Source organism: Oryzias melastigma, linkage group LG20, assembly GCF_002922805.2.
Source record: "Oryzias melastigma strain HK-1 linkage group LG20, ASM292280v2, whole genome shotgun sequence".
NCBI classification, from domain to species: Eukaryota; Metazoa; Chordata; class Actinopteri; order Beloniformes; family Adrianichthyidae; genus Oryzias; species Oryzias melastigma.
In genome coordinates this window covers 19,254,445-19,269,792 of record NC_050531.1, presented here as the reverse complement: position 1 = coordinate 19,269,792, position 15,348 = coordinate 19,254,445, and the positions used below count along the sequence as shown (strand labels likewise).

At 40.7% G+C, this 15,348-nt stretch overlaps 2 protein-coding genes across 2 annotated transcripts in view; both read right to left on the bottom strand.

The window, feature by feature from the left end:
- Positions 1-4,533, bottom strand: part of LOC112151007 (kinesin-1 heavy chain) — a 20,858-nt gene extending 16,325 nt beyond the window's left edge. The window contains exons 1-7 of the mRNA XM_024279594.2: positions 3,454-4,533; positions 1,498-1,585; positions 1,354-1,427; positions 1,176-1,280; positions 1,059-1,107; positions 938-993; positions 582-669 (exon numbers count right to left, since the gene is read on the bottom strand). Coding sequence (XP_024135362.1) covers positions 582-669; positions 938-993; positions 1,059-1,107; positions 1,176-1,280; positions 1,354-1,427; positions 1,498-1,585; positions 3,454-3,582 — 589 coding nt within the window. The 5' untranslated portion in view covers positions 3,583-4,533. The remainder of the gene's footprint in view (positions 1-581; positions 670-937; positions 994-1,058; positions 1,108-1,175; positions 1,281-1,353; positions 1,428-1,497; positions 1,586-3,453) is intronic.
- A 4,457-nt stretch (positions 4,534-8,990) lies between these two features.
- Positions 8,991-15,348, bottom strand: part of si:ch211-276f18.2 (glucose-fructose oxidoreductase domain-containing protein 1) — a 27,867-nt gene continuing 21,509 nt past the window's right edge. The window contains exons 2-3 of the mRNA XM_024279608.2: positions 12,978-13,171; positions 8,991-12,307 (exon numbers count right to left, since the gene is read on the bottom strand). Of these exons, the coding sequence (XP_024135376.1) occupies positions 11,582-12,307; positions 12,978-13,171 (920 nt within the window). The 3' untranslated portion in view covers positions 8,991-11,581. The remainder of the gene's footprint in view (positions 12,308-12,977; positions 13,172-15,348) is intronic.

Below are 15,348 nucleotides of genomic sequence, written 5' to 3'. Positions count from 1 at the left end.
ATTTTAATGGTGTTGGTCTGTTTTTTCACATCTTACAAACAAGGTTGGTAGTTACAGGTATGGTAAATACTGCTAACACGGCTAAAGTGTAGCAGTGTTGGACAAAGTTTTGTTTTTATGTGTTACTAACAAGGATGGGAGTTAGCATAGTCACGTTAACGTTTGTTTTAGTGGTATTGGTCTGTTTTTTTACATGTTGCAAACAAGGTTGGTAGTTACAGGTACTGTGAATGTGCTAATGTGGCTAACGCTTCCAATGTGGCTAACATGTAGCGTTTTAGGTTCTAGACTTACTTTGAAGGCAGATAATGAAGTTTAAATCACTGAAAGATTTCTCTCTGACTCTTTTGTCTAGATTTATAGTTCAGTGTGCCCTCTATATGACACAAATTCTAAAATAGATCCTTCATTGACGGTAATCAATCAAACAAAAAGTGTCTTTAGAATCCGGGATGAGTCTGATTGTGCATTTGTTAAGGTTCTGAGGGGAAACGGTGTCCCTGCTGGTGGCGGTCAGGTGACTGGGTCAGGCTGAACCCATGAGAACAGCACAGCTGGAGGCGCTCAGTGTACGGACTCACTTGTGACAGCCACGTGTCTGTTGTTCTTGCCTTCGTCGATGGCGTCCATAACCTCCTGAGGACTGCACACAAAGCGCTCGGTACACCCCTGGGAACACATCACAAACACAAGCTGTGTTCTCCCAGCCGCTGCAGGGGGGGCGCCACACAGAGACTGCTATTAACGGAGGAGGAGGTCTTGGCAAAGTCCTCCAGGATTCTTATTCTAAAAGAATTTATTACTTAATCTTCTTGGAGTTCTCATCATATGTCCTGATTTTGTCATCTGATCGTGTAACGGGTGGAGCAAAAATAGCAGATGGTGTTTGTAAAAGAGTTTTTGGATCATATTAATGAAGTAGTAATGAATATCTCACCTTCACATATGGTACTCTGTTCTTGTCCTCGTGGACGGAGAGGTTGGTCTTTGTCACTGCAAATCAAAGCGTCATTATTTCTGTGTTTTATAGTTAAAGCTCACACAGTGTCAGAACGTACCGTCCAACAGGTCACGAATTTTGTCCAAATAGATTTCAAAGTACGAGACCTGCAAATATAAAAGTCTGGGTGAGACTTGGGCAGACGAGTCCATCTGGGTCAGAGACATGGACCCACTTTGATGTGGAACTCCAGGTTTTCATCCATGGAATAGATGTAGTTGAAGATGTCCTGGACAATTCGAGGAATGATTCCCATCATGTCTGGATCGTGCAGCTTCCCCTTCACAGATACAAACATTTGTAAGTTTTGCTTTTTTTCTCGCATACAAGCGACACTCGGCTTTCTGGGTTACCTCCATGGTGTGTGTTTTTCCCGAGGAGGTCTGCCCGTAGGCGAAGATGGTGCCGTTGTACCCCTCCAGAACATCTGTCGGCATCGGGACAAGATTCACACTGCTGCAGCGAGTCTGTCATTGAGGCTGTCGCTGCAGGCTTACCTCGGACGATCTTCTGAGCCACAGCGTTGTAGAACTGAACCTGGGTGGTGTTGGACTGGAACACGCGGTCGAAGTAGTACGGTTTTCCCTGCAGACATCAGGAAGAGCGTTTCATTCTGTCACTTTTTAAAGGAAAATGATGCTGCTGCATGTTCAGATACCAGAATTGGACTTGCAACTCTTAAATGGACAATCATTTTTTGACAGTATGTGTAAAATGTCTTAAATTATCTTGAAATAATGCCATAAAATTACAAAAAAATAAAGGCCCAAAGGGAAAAATCTGATGGCTTTGCTAAAGCCCCTCCCACTAAAATGAGGTCACTTGGGGGCATAATTGACAATTTTAGATTACAATATTTGGTCACGATAACTTTTTTTTCAACTTCTGCTGAAGTTTCTTTACACAACAGTTAAAGTAAAAACATTTTTAAAAAAGAGAGAATACCACAAATATAGATGAATGTGCAAATCCTGTATTGTTCGGGTTGTTAACATGTCATACATGACGTGCAAACCAGACCCATATTTTGACATCAAACTATAAACTCACTAGAACGCTAAAGAGCAAAAAATCCATGACAAACATTGCCATTATGACTGATGCTCCATTATTTCACCTTACATGTATTTTGTTTAAAATGTTGCACAATAGATGTAGTAGATTGTCAGGCACACACATCAATGAAAGATCTATTTCTGAAATGATGTAAATCATTAACTGTGTTCACAGTAACTTGTTTGTAACATGCTACACTTTAGGCACAAAAAGATTACTGTGACTTCGCTAACTTCTAACTTTGTTAGCAGCTCTTAAGAACCACAGTCTGACACAACTACAGGTTAGCTGTGTTAGCGTCTTCACAATAACATTCAACGTTGTTTGCTGCAGAATTTATCTATTTATTAGCTGCTCTGGATTATAAGGTGCACTGTTGTTGCTTGGAAAAAAATAAGGCTTTAAAGTGTGCCTTATAGTGAGGAGAACACAGTAAACTATATGTATGTCAATGTGTATAAAATGCATTTTATATTTAGATGTTTTTGTTTTGTTTTTCTTCTACTGGTTTATTAAAATAAAAAAATTAAAACTTAACTGAAAGAGGCAGAAAGGTTCATGTTTGAAAACTCGTCTTTGTTGTTTTTACGTTAATCTGATCTGATTCATTTGTACAAAAAGCCACCTAGTGGTAACCCGGAGAACTGACTCAATTCCAGTTAACTTTCATTCTCAAACCAGCTTCAAACAGGAAGTCTTGATGTATCACAAAAGATTTTCTGATGATCTCTTTTAGGTCTAAGCATTTAAAAAAGGATTGAGAATAACTCCTCTGTACAAAACATGTTTTAAATTATTACTCATACGATAATTATGACAAAAAAGGTGATTATTTGGGACAGAAATAAGATCCTGAATTGTTTCTGTACATGTTTGAGGCATTCAGTGATGGTACATAAACAGTGATCATTTGAGGTTTATGACACTGATGGAGATTAAAATAAATAAATTACAGCAAATAGCTAATATCCTGCAAACACATATGCAGGATGTGCTTCCAGATCCACCAGATATACTTCCAAAATAAAAGCAGATTTTGTTATGGAGGCATTATTATTAATACTGGATGCTTCTACATACATTCTTTAGCAAAAGTCACTTTTTAACAAAATTTAATTCATTTTTGAAACTAAAAAATTAAACTCTCCATACAACAGTAAATTAAACATGTACATCTTACAGTGTACATTTGTTTAATTTTACATATGCAAATATTTTTTTATTAGTTTATGAAAAATTTAATTGCCTTTTACAGGTGACAGAACATGCAACCAGAGCTTTTACATAATAAACAAGTGAATATTTCAAAACTGTGTCAAAATATGTAGTAACTAATTATAAAGTAAATATACGTTATACATTTTTTTTTTCTCTAATGATCAGCATCACAGACTCACCGCGATCACCACGCAGTCCTCCCCCTGAAACTTTGGGATGTACTTGTCCCCCCGAGCCACCTCGGAGCTGTTCAGCGGCCTGAAGCGGCACACCACCTTGATGGTGGTCTCAGCAGCAGCGTCCGTCATTCCCGCCGCGGTGGATGAGAGGACGGAGAGCTGATCAGCAGCAGCAAGCAGGCGTCAGGGGTTCATCCAGAGCTGCTGCAGCAGGTGAGGTCACTCTGGCCTCAAGGTGATTAAAAAGAAGTAAAAGTCAAATATTTTTACTAATAAATCCCATCATTTCATTTAGAATTTTTTTTTTGTTTTAAAAACTGCAGATTTGGCTCATGAGAGCTTGGATAAGATCTATGAGAAGCTCTTGAGTGAGCGGAGCAGAACTAAAGAGCGGTGCGAGCACGAGCTGAGCAGTCACATGGACGCTCAGGGCGAACAACAGCTGTGCATTCAGGAAGACTTTCCTCTGTGCACACTCTGCTTTAAAGTGTTTGGATGTCTTTTGTTTGAAAGAGAGGCTGTTTGTGAATCAAAGCGTCCACGTGTGAGTCCAGGACCTATGAGGAAAGGAGACCAACACAGAGGCTGGAACCAAAGACCTCAATCTGAAAAATCTGGATTATGTGTGAAGAACGTGTCAGAAACTAGAAACCATCAACGACACAAAGGGACCGCTGCATGACAGGAAGTAGAAAACTCAAGTGGATGGTGATACATGGAAGCAAGAACAGAACCAAAGAAATACAGAACCCAAACATGGATGACCCCTAACTTCCTGCTTTGGTGGAGGCGCCATATTCCAAAGAACTTTAATAACTATGTTCTAATGCAACCTGAAACAGCCCCATACCATGATCCTTCCTCCAAGTAAGTCAACTAAGGACCAACTCGCACTAACATCTGTCCACGATTTTTATTTATTTTATTTTAGCAAAAGCTGAATTTTAGCTACAATAAATGTAAATCTATTCCATGAAACTCCCACCGCCATGCTAGTCCATTTTCTGCAGAAGCGTCAGTACTCCATTAAAAATTTGCATCTGAGTTGTGGGCGGAACCGTTGCCAAAAAGCAATCCCACCCCCTTTCCCATCACCCACGACTGAAAGTTTTCTGTTTACACTCTCTTCTGCTAGCATCTCAAACCCCATCTAACATTACAGGTGCAACAAAAATGGAAAATATATTTTAGCCAATGAGTCAGATACCAGCTCAGACGAGGAAAACAGAAACCTTCATGGATCTAGTCGTCTACAAGTGGAGACAGCAGCTCCTGATTCACGATTTGAATAAATAAATATGCAGAAATGCCATTTTAATCTTAATTTTCTTTGCATATGTCCTCCATTATGCCACAAGAACCCGATAAAAACACCAAAATCACACATTTTCATCAGTGAGTTTTTGAGATGTTTATCTGGAAATCAGAGAGGAAATGTGACCAAAAGAAAAGACTTTAACATGCAATAAAACAAACATGATGAAGGAAATTTTAAACACGGACAAAACAACAATCAGGAGCAGCTTTAGAGAAGAGTCTCTGAAAACAGCTGTGTGGAAGGAGAAGGGAGGAAGGAACCAGCAAGTGTCTAAAAATAAAAGACAAATGTGACATCAATTTATTACGGAATTTATGAAGTTTCCAGTGAGACAGTAGGAAATATATTGAATGAAGTTCCATGTGATCTCTGGCTGATCCGGTTCAGTGTCAGACTGTAAATTGTACATTTGGCTGCAAAATAAAACATGAAATGAGGAGTTTTGATAAACTTCTGTTAGAAAGTGTTACTGTCACGAGACAGAACTAATATTAAAGCTTAGTTAAAGTCCATTTGTTATCACAATTTGTTCTCCGTATTTGACCCATTCCCTGGGGGAGTGGTGAGCAGCAGACACAGGCTGTGTCACTGTTTCCATGGCAACCACCCTCACCAATCAGGAGTGAGCTTGTTGGAAGTCTAGACCCCTAACACTGAAAACTGACTGAAGAAAATCTGTCAATCAAATGCATCAAACGTGAGATCACCTGCCTCTATTGAGGCTTCTGATTGGTCAGTTTATAACAATAAAATATCATGAAAAAAATAGATTTTCAAGAACATATAAAAAATGTATCAGAGCAAGAATGGTTATTCTGACAAATGAGTAGCTATAGTAAGTTGTAATTCCTGTTTATTTCTCTTTAGAAGTTTTGGCTTTTTGTAGCCAGCAGGTACTTCCTGTTTGAAATGCAAAGGAGGAGGAGTCACTCAGTCCAGTTCTCTCATACAGTCGAACTAGAGACATGAAGAATGAAAACTTTAGGTTTAAAGTAGCAGTCACAAGATGCTGACATAAGACATTTTTAGAGCCAATGCGCCCCCTTCTGGTCTATTTTATGACTGCAAGCAGATCTTAATCTTCAAGATTAATGCATTTGAGCTGATTTTATCATATTTGTGTCGTTTATTTAGTGTTTCAGGATGCAATTCTATTGATGATTGAATAAAAGGACACTGAAATATAACCCTCATGCACGAGGAAGACGTTCTGCAGCTTCTTTTCATCACATCTGCATGTCTCTAAGCTTCTGCCCTGACTGGACATTTGAGATTACATGAATCTGATGTTCTGAATGAGTTAAAATGGACGACTACGTTGTTTTATTGATGCAGAGATGAGCTATAAAGAAGGAAAGAAAGGCCACAGAGGACTGCACGAAAAGAAACAGTTGAGATCTAACAAACTATTTCTCTAATCTGAAATGTTTCACCCGATTAGAGGATTACACACATTCCTGACTCTACTGGGGTTTCTGGAGTCAAGAATGAAAACGTGACAAATTCCTTCAAATTAATGACTTCGATCCATCTGCTAGAATTTTCTTTAGTACACCTCTGATGAACTCATCATAGTTAACATTTATGAGGATGTGAGGAGTCCAGACTTTCTTCATGGGTGTAGTGGGTAAAGCATCCAGCAGGGGGCATTGCAGGGTACTGTGATACAAGCTGATTCTGCTCCTCAATAAATGATGTTTTATTAGTGAACACAACCTAAGATGATCAATAACACCTTTTTTTTGTCCTTGTTTGCACCACAAAAAGCCAGATAAATGAGAAAAAAATAGGCTTTCTCCCACTGAGATTCTCCATTAACTCTCATGTTGAAAAGTCCAAACTTACAACTAAAACATTTTAAAGCTTTTTACATTTTTGTATTGCTTTATTTATTATTCATGACCACTTCATCTATGTGTGCTGGTGATGTGAAGACCTGCTGGGTGTTTGGAGAGACGAGAACATTCCAGATGGTCTGTAGAGTGAGGATAAACCGGAAAATGTACCTTAAGAGGGAACAAGAAGAACTCCTCTGACTCCAACGTCGGAGTCAGGACGGCTGGAAATGGAGAAATGTTTGTTTTTGATCCAGGAAAAGGATTTTTATGCCTATGAATGGTGGATTTACAAGAAGAAATACTTTTAAAAAGAAAAACCCTTTATTTTCCATCAAGATATATATCCATCCATCCATCTTCTTGACCGCTTCTTCCCTTTCGGGGTCGCGGGGGTGCCGGAGCCTAACCCGGCTGCTGATGGGCGAAGGCGGGGTACACCCTGGACAGGTCGCCAGTCTGTCTCAGGGCCTCAATCACACACACATTCACACCTAGGGGCAATTTAGAGTCACCAATTAACCTATGAAGCATGTTTTTGGACGGTGGGAGGAAGCCGGAGTCCCCGGTGAAAACCCACGCATGCACGGGGAGAACATGCAAACTCCACACAGAAAGGTCCCAGCCGGGAGTCGAACCGGGGCCTTCTCGCTGTAAGGCAAGAGCGCTAACCACTGCGCCACCGTGCAGCCCTCAAGATATATAAAAAAACTTAATTAAGAAAGAAATTGTGGTAAAAAGTAGTAAATTTTAGGTGAATGATTAGCACAACACAAAGCTTAAGAGTTGATGATCTGAGCACAGAGGAGTCAGAACCAGAACCTTCAGAGGTATGTAGCCTTAAATCTACGTATTTAATATTTTTGATGTCTTCTAATCTGCTTCGATCAGCATCCACAAAGGCGTGCTGGGGAGATCCTGTCGTCTAACTCCTGCTGAGAGGGTTCATCCTTCCACCAGACAATCAGAGAAAGAGGACAAAACGGAGATTTTGCCGCATGGCATCTGGTTGCTAGGAAACGCTCTGTGAGGGCAAAAGAAGCACCTCTTTGAGGTCTGGTTCCTCTCCACTCCCTCCTTTCTGATTCTGCCTCAGAGAAGAAACTAGAAACAGACATTAGCAGAGAAGGAGCAGATTTTTCTAAAGAATATTTTCAAAAATCCACTTGAATGAAAATGGTGATTGTAACATGTTCTTGTGCAATTTTCCCAATGATGAAAATTTCATTTCTATATATTTTTTGTTGAAATCACTGTAAATCAGGCTGGATAACTCCATTTTGACATCACTATGAACTCTTGCCTCACAGCGAGAAGACCCTGGTTCGAATCCCGGCTGGGACCTTTCTGTGTGGAGTTTGCATGTTCTCCCCGTGCATGCGTGGGTTTTCACCGGGGACTCCGGCTTCCTCCCACCATCCAAAAACATGCTTCATAGGTTAATTGGTGACTCTAAATTGCCCCTAGGTGTGAATGTGAGAGTGAATGTGTGTGTGATTGAGGCCCTGAGACAGACTGGCGACCTGTCCAGGGTGTACCCCGCCTTCGCCCTTCAGTAGCCGGGATAGGCTCCGGCACCCCCGCGACCCCGAAAGGGACCAAGCGGTCAGGAAAATGGATGGATGGATGGATGAATGTGATGGGAAAAGGCGGCGGGGTTGCTCTGCAGCAACGGTCCCACCCACAACTCAGAGGTGAATTTCCAACAAATTCCTGCCGCTCTTCAGGAACTATGTGCGAGAAAGCGACACAAGTCTGAATGGATTTTGACTAAAAATGGCATAATTATAACTAAAGACCACCAGGAATGCTTTTATAATAGATCAAAAGATGACCAGAGTGGGACTTTTAACACAAAAGCAAAACATCTGGGTCAGATCTGAAGAAAAAAAACTAAAAAACATTTATTTAGCTTGATAATTGCATCAGAAAGTGCTTTAGCTTTGACGAGAACATCTTAAATGCATCTGGAATTATCTCCTGTGTTTTGTTCTTTTTTTATTTTGGATCAAAAGTCTTAATTCTGTTTGTTTAAGGGAGATTTTCAGGAGATTTTAAATATTTATTGTAAAATTGAAGCTGTCTGAATAACAATGGAGTTCTAGATCAGCCAATTTTGATCTATTGTGAATGGATCTAAGTTTTAAACCATTAAGATGGATTTTAATGGAACTGATGGATTTCTCTACTCTTACTAAAAAGTAAAAAATAAAACTTTTAGTTGCCAATTTTTTTTAAATCATTCAAATAAAGATGTTACTTTTCAGACGAGTTTAAAGTCTGTAGAGATTGGATGAGCTCCAAAAGAAAGATCGACTCATTCTCAGGCTCCTCAGAGCCACATTCAGCGGTGAGGCGACACAATCAGAGGCGAGACGCACAGCTTTGATCCGAGGGGGTTGCAGCTCTGTATTTGACGTTGGGTTCTGACAGAGCAAACATAAAGCTTTTCACAAGACGGAGATTGTTTTGGTCAGCAGGCAGAGCTGAGCAGCTGAGCGCTCCAAAAGGCCTCGGTCTGTTCTCACAAAATAATTAAAAAAAAACACTGCAGGGTCAGACCACAAAACTTCAACATCACACAATAAATATCTCAACACTCATGGAAAACACAGCCTCAGGTTGGACAAGTTAAACACACACCGTACTGGAGAGTCTTCAGTCTGAAGGCTCCACTGTACATCTTCAGTAGTTCTTACATTGACAGCATTTCACAGGTTAAGAGTTTGCACAGGGAAGAAAGATGCAAAAAAAAATCTATATTTTGGCTTGTAGTTTCTTCTCCACATCTGCAGATAAACTGTAATTTACTCTCGTTATTCACGTTGTGATTATTTTTTTGTTGTGGTTTTCAAGATGATGTCCTTCAGTGTCACACAAACAGGCTGCAGCTTCATCACAGATCAGCTTTACCCAGAAAAAATGATGTCTTTTGGTAACAAATAGTTTGTAAACTCGTTTTTAGAGCCTAGTTAGCATGTAGCACAACAAGTCACATTAATGCTGTGATCATTTTTGACAGTTTTTAAATATTTAAAACGTTTTTCTTTAAACTATAAACTAATAAAATGTCTCTTAATAATATAATTTTTGAATTACTTTCGACTCTGGAACTCCCACGATCACAAACTATCAGCAGCATGTTAGCTTTAGCACATTGAAACTGCTGAGTCACTTGACCAAATCAGGCATGAAATTAAACCTTTTTTATTACATTTTTTTTAAAAACGAGTAGCTTTAGCTTTATGTTAATTTTTTATATCCAGTTATTATCGCTAACATGCTTTCTGTGCGTTTACTCGGCTTGTTAACAATATTTGCTTCAATTTTAAAAAAATAATTTAATAAACATAAAATTTAACAATATTTTAGTCCATGTTTGGGCATTTCTTTTATTGTTTATACGGAGCTCTGGACATGACATTACAAATCAATTATTGTTCCCTAGAATAGCATCTTATGTGCACAAGTTAGCATTTTGTGAGCACAAAATAGTATTTAGTGGCCACAAATTAGTATTTTATTAGCAGTGTGCGCACAAGTTGATATTTTGTGTGCACAAAATACTAATTTGTGCACACAAAAAGTTAACTTTTACACACAAAATGCCAATGTGTGCACAAAGAGTGCTAAGTTGTTTGCAGGAAATGTTATCTTGTGCACACAGAATGCTAATTTGTGCACACAGAATGTTGAACTGTGTGCAGGAAAGGCTAATTTGAGGAAACAATTCAATATTTTTTTACTAGGTCATGTCCAGTTTAAGTTAATTAAACTACATTCTACCAAGAAAGTATATTCATTTACTAAACAAGCCTTTTCTCTTAAACATTTCAAAAGATATTATTCAGATTTGAGCAATCAAAACCAAGCTCAAAACCAAAATACTTCTCCTTTGAGCAGGTGAAGCCACTTTCAGGTGTGTTATCTCATAGATGGAGAATACTGGTGCCCATGAGGGAGTGAAGTTTGACAAATACTTACAGCTTTTAAATAACATTAAATGTGGCACAAGTTTTTAAAATACTGATCACTCCAGTATTGAACAGAACTGAATGTCATAGTTTGAGTAGTTGTAGTCAAAGTTGAAATGGACTTGACTAAATCATTCGGGATGATTTAGTAATAACCGATCAATACTTGTGAAGGACTGATGCGTACAGCATACTGGAAGTGTTTGATAAGGCCTGTATCTCCGGCTGCCTCCGGGTTCTGAATCATTAATGAACTCTAAGAAACCCACAAGCCAAAGTATTGATTCTTTTTTTTTTTCTTGTTTCATACACACTTGAAGGAGAATACAGAGCAAACGGAGGCAGACTAAAGCGGGGTTTGAAACATTCACCAGGTAAAAAGTAGCAACACTTCAGCGACACGAGAGCGGCACGTTTGAAAAGACCGTCGTTCTTCCTCGGCTGTCCTGTTCGGACCCACAGTGCAAGGCGTTTATGTGTCCGGGTCCTGGCCCGGGAGGAGGCGGGACACCCGGTTGATCAGTGAGTAGGAGGAGGTTAAGATGCAGAAAATACGTCTCCAGGAGCGTGGAAGGGGCGTTACCTTACTCATCACCCTTTCATTGATTATTATTGTTTAGGATGAATCCATATGGAGAATTGAAAAAGATCTACCTGAAAGTTGGACCATGTCAGCTAATGTTTAGTTTTAGTCCAATAAACAATGACTCAGCATTCTCCATGTAAACGTACTGACGGCTTTGTTTCCACAGTCGGCTCATCTGTTTGGTGAACTTTTTAAAGACGTCTTTAAAAAACAAAAACGAGGCTTCTCTAGAAATTCAAGTTTAAAATAACGATATCAGAGGTGGGTGGAGCGCGGGACCTACAGCTCTGAGGTGGTGTAAACCCTCTGTAACAGCAACAGCACAGACTTCAGAGTATAAAAGCAGAGCGGTAATGAGTTTGACTCCAGTAGCTTTGTGAAAGACCTCCAACGACTGCCTCCCTCCTGCCCTGCGTCAACAGTAGAGCGACACGCGACTCCGCCTCATGGCCTCGCTGATCAGGTAGGCCTGGCTGACCTCGGGCTCCTCAGTCATCACCACAATGTTCTGCCACTCTCCGCACTGGTTGGACTTCTTGATTGTGTCCACCACGCACAGAGCGTACAGACAGTCCTCAAACGTGGCCGCCATGGTCAGAGGCCTCACGTCCCAGGTCCGCCGGTCGTCCTGGTCCTGGAAGGCCTGCCGCACGGCCTGGATCATGCGGATTGTCCCTATGAGGTACGGCGATGGAATGTCGCTAAAGGCCTTTTCAGGCAACGACGCCTTCTCCAGAGACGTGGCGTCTTTAAGCAGCAGTTCGGGGCCGCCACCGCTGTTCTTCTGTCCGTACAGGTCTGTGCCGGTGACCATCAGCCTCCCGACGGTCCCCACCAAGCTGACTTCCTGCCGGAACTCTCCGGGGACGTTGAAGTTGAGCGTGACGGTGCAGCAGGCGCTTCCTTCCAGTACCATCTGGAACGTGCAGAAGTCGTCGCTGGTGATCTGGCGGATGCCTCGGATGTGGTCGGTCTGCTTGACGAAGGTTTTGAGGAAGCCGTGGACTTTGGTTGCGCGCTGGCCAGTCAGGAAGGAGAGCAGGTCGATGATGTAGCTGCCGACCGAGTGCAGGCCCCCGCCTCCCATCAGATCATCACAGCTCCAGTTGTATTTCTTACCCAGGAGACTGCCGCTGTGCACCTTTGGGGAAAAAACGAAAGAGATTTGCGGCTTTGGTTGCAACTTTTTCTTGTGAGGGCCACATAATGGTTTTCTTCTCTGATGTGGGGCCGGGGTCAGTTTGTAGGTTAACAGAAAAAGTGCAACAATCACAGCCTAAACATAAAGAGTTATGGTTTTCCAGCTAGCCCAACAGAGCCAAATTTTAATAATTAATTTCTCTGATCTTCACAGAAAAAATAAGGCTAAAACATTTAAAAAACCTAGATAAATAGCATTATCTACAATACGTTAATAGCTGAAGATGCTTATATAGATAGCTGAAAACACTGAAACTGATACCTAGCTAAAATATTAGTGAAGTGACAAATTAGCTTAAAAAAACTCAAAAAAATTCTAAATTAGTCAAAACAGCTAGCATAAAGCTCAAATATTAGCGAAATGCCAAATTAGCCACAAAAAAAATATTTTAAAAAATTTGAAATTAGTCAAAACAGCTAGCATGTAGCTGAAATATTAGCCAAATGCCAAAATTAGCCTTTAAACTGGAAAAATGTCTAATTCAGCCAAAACAGTTTGGGGGGCTGGGCCAAATGTGGAGCAGGGCCGGATCCGGCCCGCGGGCCGTAGATTGGGAACCCCTGCTTTAGAGCTTTAAAGCTCCTGCACGTCTAATCTTTCTCATACCTACCTGGGCCTCGCAGACAAGAAGTTCTCCAATGTACCCTTCCTCCAGCAGCTCCTTCATTCGAACAAAAGCTGGCAAGAACCTCAGCACATTTCCCATAATGCTCAGCAGCTTGGGGTAGTACTGGGCTGCTGACATCATCTGGAAGGCGTCCAAGGGTGTGGCGGTCCTGTCGCAGATGACATTCTTTCCAATTCCTAGAAAAGCAGAGAGGACATCGTTGAGTCATCTGTTTATGTTAGAAAGGAAAATGTATATTTTGCTTCTTAGTTTAAAAGAAAAGTTGAATAGAAGAAGGAGCAGAGAGCAGCCTCATGTATAGACGCCGCCTCACGAGCATCACATCCTCTTTGGAGGAAAAACTTCCTTTTCCCAGATGAAACAATGTTGGAAATGTGGCGACTCCCCTCTATTCCTTCAACATCCAGAGCTTCTACCAGCTGAATCATAAAGAGTTCTGGAAGAATGCACACTTCTACTTTATTTGTATCTGAGAAATGATAATGGAATCTGATTAGGAATATCCCTAATTGGGTTCTAAATCTAACTGATCAAACTAGATTGGATTTTCACTTAAAAAAAGACTGGTTTCCTTCAGTCTGCTCGATGATTTGGTGTGACCCAGTTTGTAGGAAGTGTCCACAGCCTGACCCGTACCCAGCAGACATGCTAAACGCTGAAACCTTTTCACTTTCGGTATTCATGTTCGGAGAATGTTTGACTAACTGCCAGGCGTCAGGCTGCATGAATTATTTGGTGAGCTTTCTGTGGAGTCACTCAACCGCATGAGCGTAATGGAAACGTCACCTCGGGCTCTCGGGGTGACCTTTCCAGAGATAGAAACGCTGCTGCGTCAGATCAGACGTGACCTTTGGCTGCAGCTTACAGAGCCTGTCTGAGTCAGAGGTGTCTGCAGCTTCTCGCAGAGGAGGCTGCGCAGTCAGATTTTTTTAGATTTTCTGTTGCTGAGTAGAATTTAAAGCCTGAAGCTTATGTGATTTCTTGAAATCTTTAAAAAAGGTTGACTTTGGTTGAGCAGGGGTCATTTGGACTGTTTGGTTAGCTTCACAGAGGTGTACTAGCATGACACCAGGTAGACAGAGAAGTCAAATGGCTACACTTACTTCTAACTAGCAGAATGAAACAGAGCTCAGCACACAGGTGAAGCTCCCAGAGAGGACAGAAAGCATGAATAACTCATCAACAGGCTAAGCAAGAGGCTTTGCAGATGCATAGAAAAGAGGTCAGAACGACAAATGATAGACATTTATTTCAACTAGTAATAGAAATCATTTGTAAGATGATAAATGCTTTCTAAGAATTCTGCAACAATCACTCAGTAAGTCAAAACTGCTCTTGAACACTTTCATCTTTTGAGTTTAAATAAAGTTTTTACTATAAAAAGTAGCTCATCAAAAAAATCCTAATCAAACATTTTACTGCATATTATTCTCCAAAACAGCAGTTTTAATTGTTTAACAAGTGAACGTAGACTAAAACATGTGCAGATGACTCTGGATTGTCCATACAGAAAATGTGACCCTTTTAAAGACAAAAACATGGATGTGTTTTCATTCTTGGTATGTAAACTTATATTTTCAAAAACACAATACCTATGAATTAATGACACTGTGAGGAGATTTTGACTACAATGGATAGTATCGTGTCAGAACAACTATTGGCTAACACCTTAAACCAACTGTCAAGCAGGGCGGCGGTGTAATGATGATCTGTGATCCTCAGTAGATTAGAGTTTAGAGTGCTGTTTATGTTACAGCTAAATTTTTCCTGAAATTGGGTCAGAAAATTGAGCTGTTTTTCATTTAGGGAAAAGAATCAAATGTTGCAGTTTTCCAGTACAAGTCCGGACTGATCAAAATGCTTTCTAGGGGCTTCCAGAGAGCTGAGCACAGACAAATATTTGCGCTAAATCAACCTAATGAATAATGAGTGCCTGGTGTAAAAAGAAATGATTCTCTGGAGCAGACCAAAGACAGGAAATGATGTAGGCTCTGTGTCTATGACCACCCAAAACAAACTGACTACAGCCTAAAACTGAGGAAGCAGGACTGGGGATACACTTGGAGAGTGTCTAGGACTAGGGTGGTGGTCTAGAGGAGGTACTAACAATTTTTCCTGCATTAATTAGAACTTTAGAGGGAGAAGCTGGTATACTTCGACCTGCTTCTGGCCTATCCCGCCCTCAAGCGAGCAGCGTTTGGAACTTCGTGATTTGTCTGCCAGTTTTGGGTGCTTTTATCTCTGATTCACTCATGAGAGTAGAGTATGGGAAACAAAACCAAAGTAGACACAAATATTAAAATTCTTAGCGGTCACTCACAAGGTTCAAAAGGATATTCCAGATAAAGCACCA